The sequence below is a fragment of the Typopeltis vanoorti genome, chromosome 21 (assembly GCF_054136105.1).
Source record: "Typopeltis vanoorti isolate ZY-2024b chromosome 21, IOZ_Tvanoo_1.0, whole genome shotgun sequence".
Lineage (NCBI taxonomy): Eukaryota > Metazoa > Arthropoda > Arachnida > Uropygi > Thelyphonidae > Typopeltis > Typopeltis vanoorti.
This window is the reverse complement of record NC_143569.1, coordinates 73,480,707-73,503,441: the sequence shown is the minus strand read 5'-3', so window position 1 is coordinate 73,503,441 and position 22,735 is coordinate 73,480,707. Positions and strand designations below refer to the sequence as shown.

Here is a 22,735-nt window from a genome sequence, read left to right as displayed (position 1 = left end):
TACTTTATCATGGATGTTGCAATGATCACTCATTGAAGTACTCACTGGATAATATCAATCAAAATAGTTTTGTGTTTGGTAGAAAAACAGTAGAAACCAAAAAGTAATTTTGCTTTGAAACTATGCTTCAGATGTTACAAAACTTTAGTCATGTGTAACAGTTGGACATATGATAAAGTGATTGGAATAAAAATTGCCTTACAAAAATGGATGATATGATACCAGACATTTTCAAGTGACATTTGTAAACATACCACAAATAAATGATTATGCTGCGTATTTGATATAATACAACTTAATTCAACATTTGTACTTCTAAATTCAGGAGAGAAAAATTTGTAATAAGAAAAAAAAAATCTTAGATAATTATTGATAAAGTAAATCTTAATATTTTAATTATATAATCAAAAATATACATTTCACAATTTCAGATAAATGGTTAAAATAAACAAAGGCTGTTCAATAAAATATGGAATGACACTTATTACAGGAAATAATGATTGACTTTAGGAATGAATACAAAATACAATAACAATGAACAATATGATGACAATAATACACTGAATCCATTCAGTTATAAATACAAAACTTAAGGTCATAAACAAATGAATATCACACATTTCATGAAAATATTAATATAAAATTTAAGATAACATTAAAGTGAGGCATTTTGAAGTATAAATAAAAAGAGCTATATTTTTGTACAAAATGCTATGGAGTTAGATACTCTGGAATGTATGAGCAAAAGCAATATATAATGTCTTTACATATAATGTCTTTATATACTGCTTTATATATTACTACTGACTGTGACAAAATCATTTATATCATGATTTACATATGAACAAAACTTATAAAGTACAGAAAAATACTTAATATAATTTTTAAATAAAAATCATATGAATATAAAGAAAATAAAAATGTTGTTTAATTATAAAATGATGTGATGTACAATATGAGACAAATTTTTGTTACAATGAAAACAGTATGACTGTATCAGAGAAGATATATTACTAACAACAAACAGTTGAAGCAGAAAGTTCTATCCTGGTGCTGTCTCTTAATGGTTTTAGGAAAAAACTTAAGTAGAATATTATATATTGTAATAAAATATAATAGAATTCAGATCTACAAGCAATTTTTTTTTAAAGCAGCTTGCAGAAAATAGCAATAAACACAGGTAACAACTTTTTTTCCTTTTTTAGACACAAACTTTTGTTTCAGAAAACAATTCTTATATGAACACACAAAATGCACAAAAGTTATTTAACACCAATTATCTAACATTATATACAGATTCTATAGACTGCAGGACAATCCAACACCTCCAGATGTCCTATCATACCAACTATAAACTATCAACCATTGACTATAATGTTATACTTCGAAAATTTAATGTACCATGAAAATTAAGATGAATATATCTTAATTTTCATGGTACCTAAAAGATAGCCTAACTTCTCTAAATTAATTTTGCAATTCTGAGTTTCTTATTTTCAAATGTTTATATTCATTTTTTTTTTCAATATGGCAAATAGGTTTTTATTTATGCTTCTAACAAAATAGCTCAGAACCTCAAAGCATATTGATAAATTGATGGAAAAGAACTAGTGAAAAGGCTCAACGTAATGATTTTTTTTTTCTTTAAAACCTCAACTGGAATTTCCATAACTCACCATTTGATATTTAGACATTTCTGTAATGTGACATTTAAGTGAAACAGAAAATCGATAGGTTACAAATATTTCCAGTAATAAAAAAAATTAAAAGTTAAATGATCATCATGTTTTAAGCCAACAAAAACTATAGAAATAGTGATCAGGAGTAAAAACAAATCAGTTATAAAATGAACACTAATTCAGAAAATGATTTGGCAAGTAGTTGATAATAAACATCAACAGATCAACTGCAATAGAATGGCAAATCTATACACAGAAAACACAATTCAGTATTTAATTAGTAGTTCTCCACATAACTATCCCACATCTGCCACAGAATAATTTACTACACAGAGTTTTCATTCTTGGTCCCATTAATAGCTTCATCAAGTTTACGCTGAATATTTTCAAATGCATCAACACCTAGATAGTCTACCTGACCACATTCCCATGCAAACTGCCTTGCAAGTCCTTCAGTTAATCCTTTGTTACTTGAAGCTACATGAGTAGAAGGAACTGAACTTATATTCATTTCTGCTATTTCTTCAGTAATATTTTTCTGTGTAAAAAAAAAAAATAATTCATATACCTTGCTTTACTACTACGTAATTGACAAATACTTTCAATTAACACCAATAATTTTTGTTACTGCTATTTTGAAATATATTATATTTCGAAAAACACATACATTTTAAGAGTGCTGATGTCGAAAGGTCTTTTCAGCCTTTTGGGTAAGAAAAAAATTGCAGGATAACCAGTGATAAATTCATTACACCAACTGATAGTAAACATTAGGCAGAAAGAAAAATGAATTTGTTGAAGAAAAAACATTTCAGAAAAGTTTTTTTCATCTTTTGATGAAATAAGAATATAACTGAAGCAGGGGGTAGCTAAGAATATCTACTCAGTGCATTGATTTTATTTAGAAAATAACTGTGGTAATTAGTACAAAGTATGAAAATGATTCAAGAGCGATAAATTTTGCAACAGCATTCTTGTATAAGTGACATTCGTTATCACAGTTGTAACATTTCTGTATCATCTCTAATCATTTTACCACTAAAAATGGTCTAAACTAAAATTAGGACAGCTCAAACAAAGACTCAAAATTTCAATAAAATTCATGAAGTCAGTCCAGAGCAGTTTTGTTATATATGAGTGCATAATGTAATCTAACAGGTTCATTCCAGAGCATATAAAGTTCCTTATGCCTGCAGTTTGGCCTACTTTGGACAGACTAGTAGATTGGTTTCAGACTTGTCAGAACTAGCAGACAATAATCTGGATACTCTTTCACAAAGGATTAAATGGAAGAAGATATCAGTTTTACACAGAAGTCACTAAAGGTCTGGAAGACTATTTGTAGAATCAGCATCTGCTATGAAGCACTAACCTTAACAAGTATGGCTGAATTAATTTGCCAAAGATCTGGGAGACAGTCATTCTGAAACCAAGATAGCCTAATTTCTCTAAATTAATTTTACAGTTATCCAGCCAAGAGAGGATGCCATGTTAGGACATTAGTTCTATTTCAGTTACAATTTAAGATGTTTTTAATGATTTAGTTTAGTGCTTGTGTACTTATCATAGTTATAATTTGTGCTCTGAAGATGCTGGGTAGAAAACTAGCAAAATATTAGTAAGTTCAATACATTTCTATTTTTCCTCTTTTTTGTTTGTTTATACTGTGAAACATTATTATGAATAATAGGCAATACCTAAACCTTTCAATACGTATACAAAATTTCTCTCTTCTCTTTTGCTACTTTCAGTAGCTCGTTCATGTCTTACCATACTTGTCACCTCTAATCATCTGTACCTACAAATGATCAACTCTTTCTCTTTACATTTCTACATCTTAACAGCCTCACTAATATCACTGATTTTCATACCAAAGAAGCACAATTTCATCATGCTCTTGTCAAGCACTCCTCTCATCATGGAATCGCATACAAAAACTTCTCCATTTTTCTCCTTACTTCTCCCTTTCTCACTTAGCCAAGAGTTCCTTTCACTTTCCCAGCACCTCTTCTTTCTCTTCTCAGCAGCTCCATTAACAATCATACTCTCTCTCTCTCTCATGATCAATTCTTCATTCTCCACATCATCCCTGTTATCATTCTTATACTAGTCAATTTTACTTATTGAATCCTACCCTCTATCATTTTTATCCTATTCTCTGTTATATCTACTGCTTCATTGCAATCTTTTGACATGACCTCCACTTCTAACACTCTCAAAGTGGATAAGTTTATGGATGTTCCTTTCAGAAAAAAGTCACATGCTGAACTACAAAACAGAAAATTAGGACCAACTGAGGAGTAAATTCGGTTCTGTCTTATGTCAATTCCTGTACGTGTGTGTTTGTGTGTGTGCGTGTGCACACACACACAAACGCAACCACTCTTGCTTTCAAATCAGTCCATTCACTCTTGGCAATGAGTACATTTCACAGATGATACACCAAAAACTCCCTCAAACTGAACTCTTTATCTAGTCCATCACAAAACACAAAACCAAAGAAACAATCAATAGACAACAGATAACTTTCACTAATGGAAAAATAACATGCCCTCCTTACAATAACTGAAGCAGCTTAAAATGTTCCATATTAGTCTCCAGAAGAGAATTTCCAAATTATCTAACCCTTAACTCACTTGCAGTACAAGTTTTATCCTTTGTGGACAGAAATTATACTAAAAAAAGTGAAAATTTACCACTGAAATTTGCAAGCTATTTTGGCCTCACAGTTTTAAGCACATTTTAATAAGCATAGCAGTCAACTTTAAAGACATCTAAATTTGTTCAAACATCTTTACATGATATATCATGTTAGAATAAAATATTCATCTGGTTTGGATTTATTAAGCAAGTGCAAAGATGTCAGCATAAACAAGGCATTAAATAAGAATAGAGACCTGCAAGTTGTCCAACTGGGTCATGCAGACTACGAAGTGAATATACAAAAAAGCAGAAAGGCAACTTATGTCTGTATACAAATGCTAGGAGTATCAAAGGGATAGAGTTTTGTTGCTTTAGTGAACATGTTGGGGAGTCTCATATTGTAGGCAATAGTGAAACCTGGATATCAAAGATAGATATACTAACTGGTATCAAATGTAAAGAGTGCAGTATTTTTAGGAATGATAGGCAAGATAGGAAAGGAGGGGTGAGCTGCTAATGATATTGGATGGACAAGAGGTTCAAGAGTTTTGGATTTGGTCATAGCATCAAAAGAGCTGATAATAAGTGAGATGCCATCTCTCCCACCAGTTGGAGAGAGAGAGTGACCATGTGGTTTTGACTTGGAAGATGAATAGACATGCAGGTGTATCAAAGAAAAGGGAAAGTATGTGGAATTATAAGGCAGGTGATTATAATAGTCTTAGGTATCAACTAGGAGCAGTTCCATGGAGGGCAGAATTGGAAGGCCAGGATATCATTAGTGCTTGGGAATTTGTGAAGGAATATTTGTTAGCAGCAATAGTAAGCTGTATTCCATGAGTGAAGCCGACACAATTTGGTGTAAAGTGGATGACAAACAAAACAATAACAAACAGGAACTGCAGTTGAAAAAGAGATTATGGAAGAGATATATAAAGAGGGGTGGAGGGTAGATACATGAAGAATATAAGACACAGGCCAGGAGAGTGAACAGTATGGTGAGGAAGGCAAAACTGGAATAGGAGAAGAGATTGGCACTAATCCAAAGAAAAGCCTAGGGGATTTTTTTTTTAGTTATGTGGCCTGTAGGAGGAGAAATGATTGTGGAAGAATGACAATGCAGGATAAAAATGGAAATACAGTGACTGATGCAGAGGACATAGTGGAGTTGTTCAATGAGCACTTTATTGGAATATTTCATCCTGGAGAAGAAGGTTTTAATAGTAGAAAGATAGGGCAGGTTCAAGGTTTAGAGGTGCAGGAAGAAAGTGTGTTCCAAATACTGAGCACTCTAGATACCAGTAAAGCTGTGGGACTGGATGGTATTTCACCATGGGTTTTAAGAGAATGTGCTAAAGAACTGACAGCTCCGTTGACCTAGCTCTTCAATAAAAGTATCTGGCTGCAGGAAAGGTACCCAAGGAATGAAAGGAAGGTAAGATAGTGCCGCTGCATAAGGGCAGCAGCAGACTGGAAGCGTCTAATTATAGGCCAATTTGTGTCATCAGTAGTTGTTAAGGTCTTGGAGAAATTAGTGAGGGACATACAGCGTTGGACAGATGAGGGTGAATTTATCTGTGAGAATCAACATGGATTTTTTAAGGGACACTCTTGCTTTAGTAATATGATTGCCTTGTATAATAGAGTGACAAGAGCAGTTGATGAGGGAAATGCATATACTAAGATGTTTTTGGATTTTGCAAAAGCGTTTGACAAGGTGCCACATGATAAGGGTTTACAGTGATACTGCTGGACCTGGCTAAGGCCTTTGACAGGATACCACATGGAATTCTAATCCGTAAACTGCAACATATGGAAATGGATAGGAGGGTGGTTGATGAAGAGATACCAGAGAGTAGTTTACTCAGGAGTAGAGTCTAAAATATGGCCTGGCCACAGGGCTCTGTTCTTGGACCACTGCCGTTTAATTTGTTCATTAACGATATAGGGAAGGAACTGAGAGGAACGGTACATTTGTTCGCTTATGATGCAAAGTTGGGTAGAGAATTAGTGAATGCAGAAGTTGTCAAAATTTTGCAGGATGATTTGGATAGATTGGAGGTCTGGGCTAAGGAGAATGGATGTCAATTTTATGTGGCAAAATGTAAGGTTATGCATTTTGGGGTGAAAAGATTAGGAGCAGTATATCACATTGGTGGAACTGTACTCCAGGAGATTGATGAGGCCAGGGACTTGGGAGTACTGGTGGATAGGGAGTTGAAGTTTAGGGGGCACATTGCAAAAGTGGCTAAATCAGCTCATGAAATCACTTGGATGCTGAAAAATACTTTGATGAGCAGAGATAAGCAAGTTATTGTTCCTCTGTATTGAGTCTTGATAACACCTCATCTCGACTACTGTGCCCAGATCTGGTCACCTAGGTTTCTTCTTGATGGGGAGGAGGTTGAGAAGATCCAGAGGCGAGTGACCAAGATGATAGCAGGTCTATGGAATGAACCTTATGAAAACAGATTGAAGATGTGGGTTGCAGAAATTGGTTGATAGGCGAAAAAGGGAGTGATATGATTGAGACATTCAAATTGCTGAAGGGTTTCTATAGAATTAATTCAGAGGATATTTTTGAGAACAGGACTGGTGGTGGGTGGACTAGAGGACATCCATGGAAACTGGGCAAGAGTATGGTTAGCAAGGGTGTTAGAGCTGGGTGTTTTACTTTTAGAGTGATGAATGGGTGGAATAAGCTGCCAGAGTCTGTTGTGGGTGCAATGACAGTGAATGAGTTCAAGGCAAAGTATGATAGATACTGTGTGAATGTCGAATAGTTGTGATGGACATGATGTTTAGGCCTCCCTCGATGAATCTAAGGACTCCTTGGAGTCGCCTGTAATAATAATAATAATAAGCTGATATTTAAGTTGCAGCACATGGGTTTAAATGTCAGGTTGGTCAAATGGATTTAGGATTGGCTGTCTGATAGTATCAGAGAATTGTGTATGGTGGGGCAATATCAAGGAAGCAGAAGGTTACAAGTGGGGTTCCACACGGCTCAGTACTGGGACCTGTATTGTTCAACCTTTATATCAATGAATTGCAAGTGGATATTCAGCTGTTTGCAGATGATGTGAAGCTGGGAAGGGTTATCAGTAATAGTTCAGATGTGGCAGCCCTGCAAGAGGATTTGAATAAACTAGATAGATGGGCAAATGAATGTTGGATGTTGGTTTAATGCAGCAAAATATAGTCTTGAAGTTTGGGATCCACTGATGGGAGGATGCATACTCGATTGGAGGAGCTATACTAGAGGAGGTAGGGGGAGACAAAAGATCCAGAGATGATGATTGATTGAAAATTCAGGGAGCATATTGCAAAGCTGGTGAAGGTAACCCTAGAGGATTGCTGCAATATTGAGAAGGATGCTGACCTGCAGAGATAAAAGAGTTATCATTCTGTTATATAAGACCTTGATGAGACCACACTTAGACTACTGTTCTCATATCTGGTCCCCAGGATTTGAAGAGGATAAATTAACTGTGGGAAGGGTACAGAGGCAGATAACAAAGATGGTTTTAGGACTGTACAATGTCAGTTATGAGAACTGACTGAGGGAATGTGGACTGCAGAGTTTGGTAGATAGAAGAAGGTGATATGATCGAGACTTTAAACTGTTGAGAGCCAGTTACAGGGTAGACATTAGGGAGCTCTTTCACTTGGAGGAACGGCAGGAAGGAACGATGACAAGGGGCCATCACTGGAAGTTATGAAAGGAAGCTGTGAGCAAGATTGTGAGGAGTAGTTTATTTGCATGGAGGGTGCTTGAACCATGGAATGCATTGCCTGAAAGAGTGGTTAGAGCAAGAACAGTCAATGAGTTCAAGGAGTGGTATGATAAACTTTGTATTTCCTAAAAACGACCTCCCATGATGAGTCTTTTGACTTCATGGAGGCCTGGATAATAATAATAATTTGAGTTTAAGTCTAATCTCTAGCACGTTCTCAAGGGAGTGTGAAAATGGGAAAATAGTTCTATAAAGTTATATAAAAAAACTGTTATATAAAGGAGGTAACAAGTTATAGACCAATCAGTAGTCTGTGGATAGTGTGCAAGGTATTAGAAGAGTTGGTTAAGGGTAAAATAGAAATGGAGTGAAGTAAAACTGCACATGTAGAAGGGAGGGGAGAAGCACAGTTTTTGAAGTGGTAGGCCTGTAAAAGCTGGCCATATATTACAATGAATGAACTTTACAAAGAGCTTATACTGCTCTTTGTAAAGATTTCTTTCAGGATATCACAGAGCTACATTATGTAAACTGGAACAAATGAGGATTGATAAGAGACTAGTAATGCAGATGAGAGGGTTGATGGACCGTACTCTCTGAATTTCACATCCCTAGCCTTGTTAATTTAATTTCCTGCAGTTCAATCATTGTAATATATGACTTGTAATCTTTTTATCCTGATGTGTATAACCTTACACTTTGTTACATTCGACTAGCAACTATTATCCTTTTGCACACTCCAAGTCTGCTTATAAATTATCCTGCAGCATCTCTACATCACTGGTATTAAATTGCAAATGTGAGCAGAATAGCTTAAAAGGATCACTTCGATGTTGAACACACTGATAATTTGAAATAAGGAGATCATTATCCCTTTCCATAATCTCTGATATGGTTAAATCTCGACTACTATGCAGATTTAGTTGCACTGGTTTCTTGGGAAACAATGAAGGTTAAATGGTTAAATTAAATGGTTAGCAAGTGGAACAAAATGGTGATATCTGTGGAGCATTCTTTATGAAGATAGACAAAGTGCGGATTATAAAGTTTACTCGACAGACAGAAAGCAAAGGATATGATAGAAGGAAGCATAAGTTAAAGGGATTTTATAGAGAAGTTGAAGAAATTTTTCTGGAAGGAAACAAGAGTCAATTCTGGAAATGTAGCACTAGAACTAGACTTTGTTTTGGGAGTTCATGGCCTTCCTGGCAAGCAAGTGGTTGCTTGCCAGGAAGTGGCCATAAATACTTTGTACTGAATGATAAGACTGTGTAAATAATTAGCAGAAGCCTCCTGCAATGAGCAACTCTACAAAGGTCCTAAATAATAATAATGGCAATATACCAACTCGACTGTCCAAGTGGACAATGTCTCCACTCTCTAACCAACTGGCTGAAGGCATGGCATGGATGCTTGTCAATGTTCTTGAGATGGTAGAGGCACCTTCACCCAGTATAAGACTACTACCTATTTACTGGAGTGGAAAGTTACTTGGAAAAAAAAAAAAAAAGTTTGATATTCGGTCTAGAGTAGGATTTCTGGATCATCTATCCCTTAGTCCACCTACACTATTAATGTTATGTAATGGTTTATAAGAGCCTCCAGTAGCTCAGTCAGTATAAACAAAGCCCTGGGTTCGATTCCTGTCAGTGAAGTGAGGAACCTTTATCTGGTCTCTTTCTACTAAAGGTAAGTTAGCTGGTCTCATACAGAGGTTGGAGTTTTTTCACCCGGAAACTCGGGTTTTTCATCCCCCAGAACAGGCAAACCACCCTTGAACATACACATCTACAGAAATAGGACACACTGGGAGGCATAGGGCTAACCACCTTATCCTCGAAGCGGTCGCTGTTTCAAATCATAATATAGGCCATGCCTAATATGAACGTAAGCCTAAAGACAGGACAAAAAAAAAATTTTTAGTCTAGTAACACTAGAGAAATATTAATCTTAGTTGTGAGCCATTAACTCAACCAGTTTTGATGACATGAACTTATTATTGCGTTTCAATTGAAGGCAAGTTAGCCAGTTTTATAGAGGCAGAAGGATTTTCCCTCCCAAATAGGCAAACCAACTAGAACATACACAACTAACAGCTGTAGCACACTATGTGCTGATAGGATTAATTGTCCTATCAGAGCTAATACTAATTAGGTTTCTAAAATCTCCACTTACTTGACCACTATGGACCCTATTGAGCCTAATACACAAGAGCACAGGAAATAGTTATATTTTCTGCATCTAATTCCATGAAACATTCTTTTATGCTTAATTTATCTACACTGTAATAACAGAATAAATTAAATAAAATCAGTATTATTCACTCAAGATGCTTTACTAATTCTTTCTGAACTTATGATATATCTACTGCAATTACCGTAGGATTATAGCAGAATTGGGGGGGGGGGGGTTGAGACAGCCTTCCCGTTGCCCTCCCAGTAGTGTTGCCTTGTGGTACATTGTTGGTGCTTCAGACAAAAGAAGCCCCAGAGATGAATCACAGGCAACACGAAGCTAATGTCTCAAACAAGGCGTCCAAAGGTTTCCAAGCCTCCTGGATTATTCACAATTATGATGAATACAAAACATAAAAAGTTCCATGCCGGCTCTATCGTTGCCCGGAATAACAAGGATCGTGTTGCTTGTTTAGGTGGAGGGCAAGCTTCGAAAAATATGTTACAGTCCCCTAATCAACACCACCTCAAGATATGTTCCCCAAACATAGAAGGGATATCTAAATCCAAAGCTGAAGTCATCAGCAAAATAGCCAAAGATAAAGCAATTGACGTCTTGACTCTCCAGGAAACCCGTTTGCCTGACACAGCCCTCAATAGACTAAAGATCCCAGGACTCATTCTCGTGTCTTATAACTGCCACCTCAAGCACGGCCTAGCAACCTATATCTGGCCTGGTCTCAAGGATATAACCCAAAGTGTTCTTGATACAGAATATTCCATACATATTAAAGTTCAAAATATCACCATATACAATATCTACAAACCTCCATCGCAATCCTGGCCTGATCAGATGGACCGACCTCCTCCTCACCGTGCTATCTATGTTGGTGACTTCAATTCCCATCACACCATGTGGGGCTATTCCTCTAACAACCAGGATGCAATAATCTAGCTAACTGGATGGACACATATAACTTGCATTTGAATTATGATGCCAAGCAAGATGGCACTCTTTACTCAGCCAGATGGAACAGAACCTACACCCCCAGATCTGTGCATAGTCACTAAAGACTCCGAAGACCACCCTCTACCATCAACCAGAACCATCCTTAACAGATTCCCTAATAATCAACATCATCTTACATTAATAGAGATAGGAACAATCCCAGTCATCAGTGGAACACCAATTGTTAGATGGAATCTCCACAGGTCCAACTGGACTGCATTTCAGAAACAAATCGAGTAAACCATTAGAGCAATTCCACCCACTCCTAATTGCTATTCTAGATTTGTTAAACTACTGAAATTTGCAGCAAAAGACTCTATCCCTAGAGGCTACAGAAAACAATATATCCCATGTTGGAGTAGAGAAAGTGAGGAACTCCTAGACAAATATGAGGAATCTAAAGATCCAACTATTGCTAAGGTGCTCATATCAACCCTGGATAAAAACAGAAAGGAAAGATGGATCTCAACCATCAATGAACTCGATTTTTTCACATCTAGTTGGAGAAGCTGGTCACTTTTGAGAAAATTAGGTGGAGCAGAGCTAACAACACACAAAACAATAGAGATAACTCCTGATTAAATGGCTAACCATTTATTGAAAACCTCCAAGATTCATCCCAGCTCTACCAGGAAAATTGCTGTACAAGCTTCCACCAGACAAATCCTGAGGATGGAACCCGAATTTCCGGAACTCGTACACCCAGTATCTCGGGAAGAGGTACAAATAGCCTTAAAACTTACCAAAAATGGCAAAGCTGCAGGAGTGGATGGTATACTCCCTGAGTTCCTAAAACATCTTGGTCAACATAGCTGGCTGCCCTTTTCTCAGAAATCATCATGACTGGTAAACTACCAAAGCTGTGGTGGGAAGCCAAAATAATTGCAGTGCCCAAACCAGGGAAAGATCCAAATGATGTGAAAAACCTGCGACCTATCTCCTTGATTTGCACCACCTTTAAGCTCTTTGAAAAAATTTTCCTTAAAAGAATTTCACCACTCATCGAAAGAGCACTCCCGACTGAACAAGCTGGCTTCAAGCCAGGAAGAAGTTGCTGTGACCAGGTCCTGGCCCTGACAACTCAAATTGAAGCAGGCTTCCAGAAGAAACTTAAATCTGGAGCCACTTTCATTGACCTCACATCTGCTTATGACACTGTCTGGATCAGAGGCCTCTTCCTAAATATTATAAAGTGTAAAAAAATTTTACAACTTTTTGATTCTATTCTCTCCAACAGAAAGATCCGGGTCCATATTGGCGGAAAAAATAGCAGGCCCAGATTCCTTCACAACAGTCTTCCTCAGGCCTCTGTATACATTTTAACATCTACGTGTATGATCAACCTCATACCAGATCAAGCAAGTATATGTATGCCAATGACCTAGCGATCTTACATCAATCCACCTCCTTTACCAACCTTGAATACAGACCTGAACACCCTGGAAGAGTACTTTAAACAGTGGTACTTTAAGCCAAATCCAACGAAAACAGTGTCCTCAGTATTCCACCTGTACAATGCAGAGGCGAATCGACAACTCAACCTTTCTTTCTGTGGAAAAATGGTAGAACATGAGCCTCACCCAAAATACCTTGGGGTGAGCCTGGACAGAAGCCTAACCTATAAAAGGCACATCATCAACCTCTCCAATAAAATTAAAACCAGAAATAATATCATTTCAAGGCTTGCTGGAACAACCTGGGGTTGTGGTGCAGAAGTCCTAAGGTCGTCTGCACTAGCCCTCACATTCTCTGCAGCAGAATATTGTGCCCCTGTCTGGGAAAGAAGTACACACACTAACATTATAGACACCCAGCTAAACTCTACCATGCACACAATTAGTGGGACAGTGAGAAGCACAGCACCTCTCTCTCCTGGCTGCTTGTTCTACCTAACATTGCTCCACCACACATACGGAGAAGACAAGCCTCGATTAAGGAATTTAATAAAGCAGTGAGCAACCCACTCCTGCTCCTACATCACTCTCATAAACCCACCTAGTCTATGCCTCAAATCTAGAAAGCCTCTCTGGTCTATGGATGAACTCTCTTCAGCTGCACTGCCATCAATATCTGACATATGGAGAGAACACTGGTCCAACAATCTACCAACAAACAGCTTCCTGGTAGAAGATCCCTATGCTCTGCAGCCTGGTTTTGATCTTCCTAGGAAGATTTGGTCATCAATAAACAGGATCAGAACTAGTCAGGGCAGATGTGGCTACCTTCTATATAAATGGGGGCTGTCAGATCACCCTTATTGTGTACGACTGCCCAAGGCACCAATTTCACGGTGGCGGCCTACAGGACATCCACAAACTAATGGATGAGGCCTTAAATTGGCTTTCCAGCCTGGACCTTGACCTGTAGTTGGTGTGGCGGTGGTTATGGAGGAAACAGAAGATCACGGTCCCATTCCACCACGAAGACATTATTCTTGTAGTCACTCTCATAGTCCTCGTCATGGTATCAACAGAACTCCTCCTCATGTTAGAAGATGATGTAATGTGAAATGGGCCCCCTCTAATGGATCAAGTTTTCTCACACAAGACACAACTGCTCTCTAATTAAACCTAGGATACAGCTACATTTATGTTGTGAGAACATGCAGCCTTGTCATACTTGTTACAGTAGGATGATAATTGCCCCTGGCTTGATTATGACAAGTTACTTTGCTTTATTTAAAAAAAAAAAAAAAAAAAAAAAAAAAAAAAAGGAAAGACTTAGAAAGCTGGTTGTGCCTTTTATGTAATGAACTTTTAAATGTTAAGATTTTCATCATTTGTTGCTGGAAATTGTGATTGTACTCTTCACTTACCAGTTTCATGTAGCCATAAGCATAAATAAATAAATAGCAGAATTGAATTTGATATTGAAGAATTTATCCTCATTTCCCTACCAAAATAAAGAACTTTTTTTTTTACCTGAAGAAATACAAGTTATATTAATCCATCCTTCAGAAATTTGAGTACTATGGAAGAATGATTAGCCATGACTTCATTTTGACAGTTTTGTACTTGCCTTTAATTAGAAGCTTCAACAAATACTGCACCACAAATATACTGTAATGATTGCAGTAAAGTATTATTAACACATTCTCAGAGCAAATCCATGAGCATTGTGAATTTGCTTTAGAATAGTATCATGCCTATGGGAATGATTAGGACTTTTTTGTGAATGAGTTTATTATAACGATGTTTGTGATTTACAGCAACTCTCATGATAGCAATTATTCTACTAATTCAGTAATGTTCTTAATATCATCAGGTTCAAAAAAATCATGTAAGTCAAAACTAAATTTGGTTAAAGTATGCAAATTTTAGTAAGGATCCTTTATACTAACTTTCAAAATCCATTCAGCAGGCAGTGTGCTACATTGCTAGAACATATTAAAAATAATTGTAAGCAAAGATTCCCTCAAAAACTCATTTTGTTAATACAGAGTAAGCAAACATTTATAAAAATTGTTTTAAACTAACTTATCGCCTATGTTTCTTTTATTATTTACTAATTTTATCATCATTATTACGTAAATAAAAAACTTACTTCCAATGGCTTCAGTTTGGGTTTGATATTTTTGATATATATATTCCACCAAAGCTGCAAGTGTTCCATAAGATGATGGCAATCATCACGTGACTCGATCTGACCAGTTGTCTCATTGTATTTTAACATCCATGGTTTCACTGCTCCAAGGAAATGAACTATCTTTATCCCTGAACCAAATCTAGCAATGAAAACAGAAAAGAGGAGAAATTTTTACTTAGTTGGATTATCATTCAGATTTTCCTATCATATTCATATCATATCATATCATATGATAGGAAAACCTAACTAATTCTTACTTGAAAGGCCTAGAAAAAAAAAAAAAAAGTTACATTCTCGAAAGGATTTGAATCCAGAGAATTTTCAAACTAAGAAGTACATGCCCTACTGATCATTGTTTGGGATTTTTGGCAGAAGCAATTATGACTATAATGCCATTTTATTATGTCCATAAATTACACATTCTTCTGGCCAGTTTATCTGTTTTGGCTGAAACACTCAAGTTCCCAAGAGGAAAAATCTTTCCCACCTCCATATGAGACCTGCTAACTTTCCTTCAATTGCTGAACAGGTACAGAGATTAGAGAAAGCAATACTTTTGGCTTAATGAAAATTAAATATAACATGATGCTAGACAGCAGTTTCAATTTTCTTAGTTTACTACTTTGTAACTATTCATCTACCTCTTATCTTAATTCAAAGCATTAATAAAGAATGAAGATAAGAACAATTTTTCCAGCTTCTTATGAGACAGCTAAACAAGCATAACTACTTAAGAACTGAAATTAACTTGAAAAATTAAAATACTTTAGAGGTGAACCCTGAACCTAAGAATCCAAAATGCTACAGGCTATTTTAGATCAATCTCAAATTATGAGTACAGAAAACAAAACCCAGCATATTTAAATGAAATACAGTGAATGCTCTAATGTTAAAATTCATGAAAAAAAATTTAAGTCATTTTACTCTATCCACCTCAGTGAATATCAGAGGTAGACAGGAAAATTAGCCAATTCAGCATATCACATCTACATGACTTCCTATCAGAAGAGGAACTATACATTTGTGATTTGACATCCCATGTTACAGAAGGCTAGATCTAGAACCCCCCCCTTTTTTTTTAAAATCTACAGTAACAAAATTTTCCTTTGTTCATTATCACATTCATTTGCTCTTTCTATCCCTGAAGATTTGCATTCTGACCACCATACAATTGCCTTTTTCAGAGCTTAACATTCATGATGCTGAAGTATTGCATATCAGCAATGGCCAAATGCAAATCCACTTGTCCACCAGAATACCAGATATTCCTCATCCTGTAAGTATATTGTAGATATAAGCTGTCCTCTCAATAACTCAGACCATAATGCCAGTTACCTTTTCTATGGAATGGGTTTCTGTAAGCCACCCCTAACCTTGTCTTTTGTCACTTATTTTTGAAATAAAATCTGAAGTTTTTCTGACAGTATCCTGTAGCTAATTAATTTAAATAAGTATTTGACAATTTTATATGTAGAAGCACTAACAGAACTATCAGATATACAGAAATCTCAGTTTCGTGGATTTTTATGCAATCCATATTCTCTGAAATCTGACCATGAAAGGGACCAAATCTTTATCAAAAGATGCAATGATACTAATCAGAATTTTAACTCTTTACTAAGAGTTCAGAAGGATTTCCAATAACTTACACAATTCTTTCTTGCAGAATTTTTCTATGACATACTGAAAAATTAATCATAATACTCACTCTTCTTTGTCAGTTTATTATGATATTATAATTATTCTCCAAATGGCTATAAATTAATTTTTGAAATGTTACTGGTGGAAACACCTTTCAATATTTATCCAGCAATTACGTAAAAATTTGTGTAGTCAGAAGAAATCTGAACCTGTTTAGGCATAAATGTATATTCCATAACCTCAGCTAAAATTTTGATCTCATTACCAGTGAAAGGATGACCTGAAATAGTGATTACCCATTTATTGAGGATTATGAATTAGTATACAAGATATTTTTCTTGAAGAGCACACTTTTTTTTTTTTTTGCTTAATTTAAGGAAAATCTGAATTGCTGATCAATTAGATAATGAAGCAAACAATTCAGTATTAAAAGACCATGTGGCAGACTGTTTTCAAAGATAAAATTATATAATGGTAAACTAGATACATCCTTGTTGAGAGATATACCATTATACGCTACTGTGGAACATTTCAAGGAAAAAAAAAACTGAAACAAAAATGACAAAAACTGGTGAGATCTTTCTGAGCAATAAATACAAAATGTTATATTCAGACAATAACAATCAAGGAAAAGAAGGTGTAGTTTTGTATTCAATACTAAATACGAGGCTAATCTTCTGGAATGGCAGGCAATTTCAAGTACAGTGATGTGGGCAAATATCAGAATGGGGAACTGGACATTTGTGCCTATGGTCCAACAAAAGGTAGATGGAGGAATTTTTTTAGGCTTTAGAGAAAGTAACTGACACAGTGGAAAAGGAAAAGTTAGTCCTTGTTGGGGATCTAAATAGCAGAGTAGGAAATGATTGTCAGACATACAAAAATATTTTGGGAAAATTTGGAGAAAAGAGCAAAGCTAAGAATAATAGCAAATGCTTGGATTTCTTCTCAGGACACAGACTGGATATTACTAACATAACACAATTTTCCAATATAAAAATGTGCATAAATTCACATGAAGAGAAAAGGCAAAGAATAAGAAAAGTCTCATTGACTACGTTATTGTCGATAGTGATATTTTCTCCTTGCTGCAGGACACCAGAGTGTACAGAGGATTTGAAATTGGAAGTGATCACCATCTAGTCTTGAGCAGGATAAAATTGAATTTCATATTGAAAAGAAGAACATGTAAGAAAGTTTTAAAGCGAATAAAAGTTGAGCAGTTCTCAGATGTGAACTGCAGACTACAATACACAAAGATTATTGAAGAAAAATGAAAGAGTTTGAGAACAGGAACCAAACCTTGGAGATTCGGTGGAAAGCTCTGAAGAAAATATTAATTGATTCAACCAGAGAGGCATGTGGTCAGGTTGTCTGCAAGGATAGAAAAATCAGAACTCCACAGGAAGTTAAAGAGGCAGTGAAGGAAAAGAAGAAAGCATATCAAACGTTCCTGGTGAATAAGTCAGCCTATGCTCTTAGAGAATACAGAGACGAATGTAAGAAAGCTAAACACTATGTAAAACTAGCTAAACAAAAGTCATGAGAAGATTTTGGTAAGAACATAGAAAATAAATATCAGGAAGGTGTCAAGATATTCTGGAGGCTGTTGAAAAAGCTCAGAAATGGAAGAAAGAGTGCTGTAAAAGAAATTAGAGATGACATGAAAACTGGAGAAAAAGATATCCTTGATGTATGGTGTAATTACTTCAAAAAATTGCTAAATGAAACAATCAGTGACAACACAGTAGTCAAAAAACACACAAAAGGACCAGGAATACATATCCATACTTGAAATAGAAAAACCATCAAAAGCCTGAAATGTGGAAAGGCAGCTGGAGTAGATGATATTTGACCAGAAATGAAAAAGTACGGAGGAGGTATAAAAGTCATACAGTGGCTGTACTGCATAGTTCAGAAGGCTTGGACACAGGGAAGAATTCCAGATGATTGCAGTAGAGCTCTCGTAGTACCCATATATAAAAAGGGAAATAAAACCGAATGTGAGAATTACAGAGGTATTTCCCTACTGAGCGTTCCTGGTAAGATTCACACACGTATACTTGAGAAATGGTTCAGAAGGATTGTGGAAGGGGCTGTCAGGATCAGATTTTCATTTTATGACAAACAGTTGAGAATTCATGGGAATATAACAAAGATTTGTACTTAAGTTTTTTAGATCTGGAAAAGATGTATGACAAGATGCCAAGAGAAAAGCTATTCAAAACGCTACAGTTGTATGGTGTCAATTGGGCATTATGTCAAGCAATACTTAGTCTTTATTTGAGTTGTAAGTCAGCAGTTAGAATTGCAGCAGTGATATCAAAATTGGAGATGTTAATCTCAGCTCTTTACTTTATGTGGATGATGTTATACTTCTAAATAAATCCAGTACAAGTCTGCAAGATTCTCTGACTAAACTGAATAACTGTTGTAACAAAACAAAGATAATGAAAATAGGTAGAAGCATTGAAAATATCAACTGTATTGTGAATGGAGAACCTATGGAACAAGTAATAAAACATTTCAGCTACTTAGGAATGATTTGTAGTGAAGATGGTAAGTTAAATATTGATACTAAATGCTAAATCTAGTGGGATGAAGCTCATCTTCTCCATAGAAGCAGGTTTAAATATGAATGCCTTTTCAAAGAAAGTTGTGAAGCCCTTTTACATCGGCTAAATCTGAATCGGAACAATCATCTCTCTCTCTCTCTCTTTTCCAAAAGTTCAGGAGATGCTTATTTTATGTAACCATCAAAAATAGTTTTTAATAATATTATTTATTAATATTAATTTCTGGCATACAACGACAGTTTTTAATTGATAAACCTCCAACTGCTGTATGTACCTTGCATTCTCATTTCTTTGATCTGCATGTTTCTACACACTGATGAGGTATTTTATTTTCAGTATGAAATATCTGTACTTTCATTTCATTAAATTTAATTACTGTGGTTATCGTGCAATTTATTGTTTATCATTCTTTCTGCACAACTTGCATATTGATTCATTAACTATCTTTGCCCTTCTTATCAGTTTGCCTCTATCATTGCATGGAAGCAAACTCAGAAACTTCACCTTCTCCCCCTACTTTTTCACTTTTCCAATAACTCTTTCACATCCTCCCTCACAAAATACTTCTCACCTCTCAGGTGATTGGTTCCAGCCAGAACAATCAATTCTTTCATGTTCCCTTTCTGCATTCTAACAGCATCACTAATATTATTAATTTTCATAACAAGGAAACATGATTGTGTTCTACTTTCGTGAAGTACTCCCCTTATCATAGAATCACCATAAAAAATTATCTGTTCTCTTTCTCTCATTTATTCTTAGAAATTTTTTTTTTTTTTGGCTTCAGACCTTCACTCAGAAACTTCACCTTCTCCCTCTACTTTTACACTTTTCCAATAACTCTTTCACATCCTCCCTCACAACATACTTCTCACCTCTCAGGTCATTTCCCGACCTGAGAGGCAAGAAGTATTTTCATTCCTGGTTTTGATATTTGCCTACATCACTCTACTTGATACTGCCTGATATTAAAGATTTAGTGCTGAATACTATAGATACTCCCTCTTTTCGCTGATTGTTACTGCCTGAATATAACATTTTGCATTTGTTGATTAGTTTCTTTGTTTCAGTCACATCTATTATGTCTATCTGATAATTATCCAATTCTTCTGCTAGTTCTACTTTTTTTCCATTGATGTTTCTTACGTTGATAGTACCAATCTTGAACTCTGCTGATGTTTAAATTGGGATGTGTTCTGGGATTTGTTCAAGTAGCTGACTCCACAGCGTTTGTCCTGGTTCCCTGATGAAAACATCGGTTATCCTAAGAAAAACTCCTGGATAACTGCTGCCTTTTTTTTTTTTTTTCCCATTAGAGGGTGCCAAAAATAGGACTTTAGATCTTTTGTCTTTTGCAATTATATTGTTTCACTCACTCACTGTCACGTTTACATGTGTGTTGTGCTCTGATGATGTGCTGAGTTGAAAATCAGCAAAATATTAGAGTTAATAAAACATCCTTGTGGATAAAAGTGTTTGTGGTGTTGTTAATACCGTGAAAAATAAGTCATGAATAACCATCAACGCCTAAGCTTATCAGTTAGTATAATAAATTTAGTTTAATCCTTTATCCAAGTGTAAGCGAACAAAGTTTGCACCTGAAAATATCTTCAGGACTGAGGTAAGGTGGTGCAACTCATAGCAAAGGTGGACCAAGCTCTCATCACTCCTTGTTGTTAGATTGTGATAGAGTGGAAATTTATGTATTCCTATCTTATCTCAAACAAAAGAATGAGATAAATACAGTAAATTGCCTCTAAGTGTAGAATAAGTATTATGTATATGTAAATCAAGTATGTTCTGTTGTGAAAAGGTTAATTAAGTATGTATTTTGTGCCATTTGCGAACGAGTTTAATTTAGTTTTGAAAATGTAAAGCATTACCAGAGCTTTAGAGATTAACCTGTGTAAAAGAATTATAAGATGTGAGCACAAATCCAACAGTTGGGGGAGTGTCAAGTTCAAAGGTCGTAACGCGATGGAGCGACTAGCACTTCCGCGTACGTGCGATTAGCAGGGCAGACAATGGTTGCCATGACGTAAAAGTTTGCCAAATATCGAAGGGGGCGAGAAGTGCCCTGAAAAAGGAGGGAAATATAAGGGTCATGCGACCCTGAGACAAGGCTTTTTCTTCCCTGGATTTCCTGGTGTCCCGTTCCTCTGCGGTGGCGTGGGGCGCGAGTCTCTTCGATGTCGGAAGTCTCCCGATAGGCAGTTACGGTCTTGGTGGCCATATTCGCCGCGAAAAGAAGTTTCCTGTGAACCTATGAAGCTCTAAAGATTCGAAAAGGGAAGATAAGTAAACTTTGTTTGTGTTATACTGAATAGGAATGAAAGATTTGTGTCATGTTAACATGTTGTAAAAAGGACATTTGTGATTTAGGATAGGATTATGTTGCTAGGACTTTAGAAGGATATTGAATTTAGGTTGATTATCTGTCGTTGTGTTTAAATTGCCTTTATATTGAGTGAAATTCAAGATATGTTTAAAGTGAAGAATTGGCATAATATTAAGAGATTGTGAAAGATATGAATGTTATCTTGTGTAGTCTGACAGAGCTACAGAGTTTTAGATCGATTGTAAAAATAGTACATGAATAACGCATTGGCGAAGGTTAATATAATTCATACTTTAGGAAGCTACTGTATGTTAATCTATATGTGTAACAGTAGTGTTTGAATTTTATTTACCTTGTCTGAAATTCCCTTAAGATGGGATTTATTTTAGTGTTCTTATGTGTATCAACCTTTGAATATAATAAACCTTGCTTTTGATTCTAACAAAGACTTTCTGTGATTTCTGGAATCCGATGCACCGCTTATAAAGATCTAATACGAACCTATGCAGGATATTTGAAAAGAGTAAATTTTGGTCACGTCTGCAGAGTTAATTGGTATCATTAAGTACTGTCCTGAGATTACCTCTTGGTTTTTAATATTAAATAATCTAATAGCGCTGAGTGGTGCAGCGAAACAAATAAATTTCTTGGCATTTTAAGAGGGGTAAATCTCAGACACTCTGGTACTGCCTCAATCTCGAGGAAATTCCATTGTCCCTCAGAGGTACCACGTGTTACCTGATAGAGTGTATCAAGGAGATATAGTAAAAGGTTAAAGAAGTTGTATTTAAGAAGAAAGGTTACAACATAAATCGCGCAGCAGATAGGATATAAAGAAGTTGTACAATATAGATAATAGAGATAGAATAAAATATAAGATAGTAGAGAAACCATCACAACATAAAAGGCAGGCAGCCGGTACAATATAAAGATAAGAAAAAAAAAAAAACCAACACAACATAAATGTCGCAGCTGGTAGGATTATTATTGAAGGAGGTTTAGGTAGAAAAGGATTGAATAATAAAAAATAAATAAAAGTCAAGAAAACGTTATAACATTATCTCAGTACTGAGATGACACTTGGATAAAGGATTAAACTAAATTTATTATTGCTGATTATAGTTTGTAGTGATTTATCATGTTTTAGAATAGTTTTTCTCTTCTATAAATTCTCTTGATTACAGTAATCAAGAAAGAGGTGAGATCTGTTAGTATCAGGAAATATTGACCAGAGCATTCTTAAACTGAACAGATGATTTTTCATGATTGAAAAAATAAGATTTTTCGTATATAAGTGATTTCTATAATGAGACATACAAACAAGCATTGAAAAAATAAAGCTATTTATTTATA

General features: G+C 35.7%; 1 protein-coding gene across 2 annotated transcripts in view; it reads right to left on the bottom strand.

Moving 5' to 3' along the window:
• Window positions 1-505: 505 nt before the first annotated feature.
• LOC150094969 (glycogenin-1-like) overlaps window positions 506-22,735 on the bottom strand; it is a 94,919-nt gene continuing 72,689 nt past the window's right edge. Inside the window, exons 6-8 of one of the 2 annotated variants that reach the window (XM_090410921.1) lie at window positions 14,786-14,966; window positions 14,583-14,618; window positions 506-2,217 (exon numbers count right to left, since the gene is read on the bottom strand). In XM_090410921.1, coding sequence (XP_090267047.1) covers window positions 2,005-2,217; window positions 14,583-14,618; window positions 14,786-14,966 — 430 coding nt within the window. In that variant the 3' untranslated portion in view covers window positions 506-2,004. The remainder of the gene's footprint in view (window positions 2,218-14,582; window positions 14,619-14,785; window positions 14,967-22,735) is intronic. The other variant, XM_090410922.1, reaches the window with a different exon arrangement.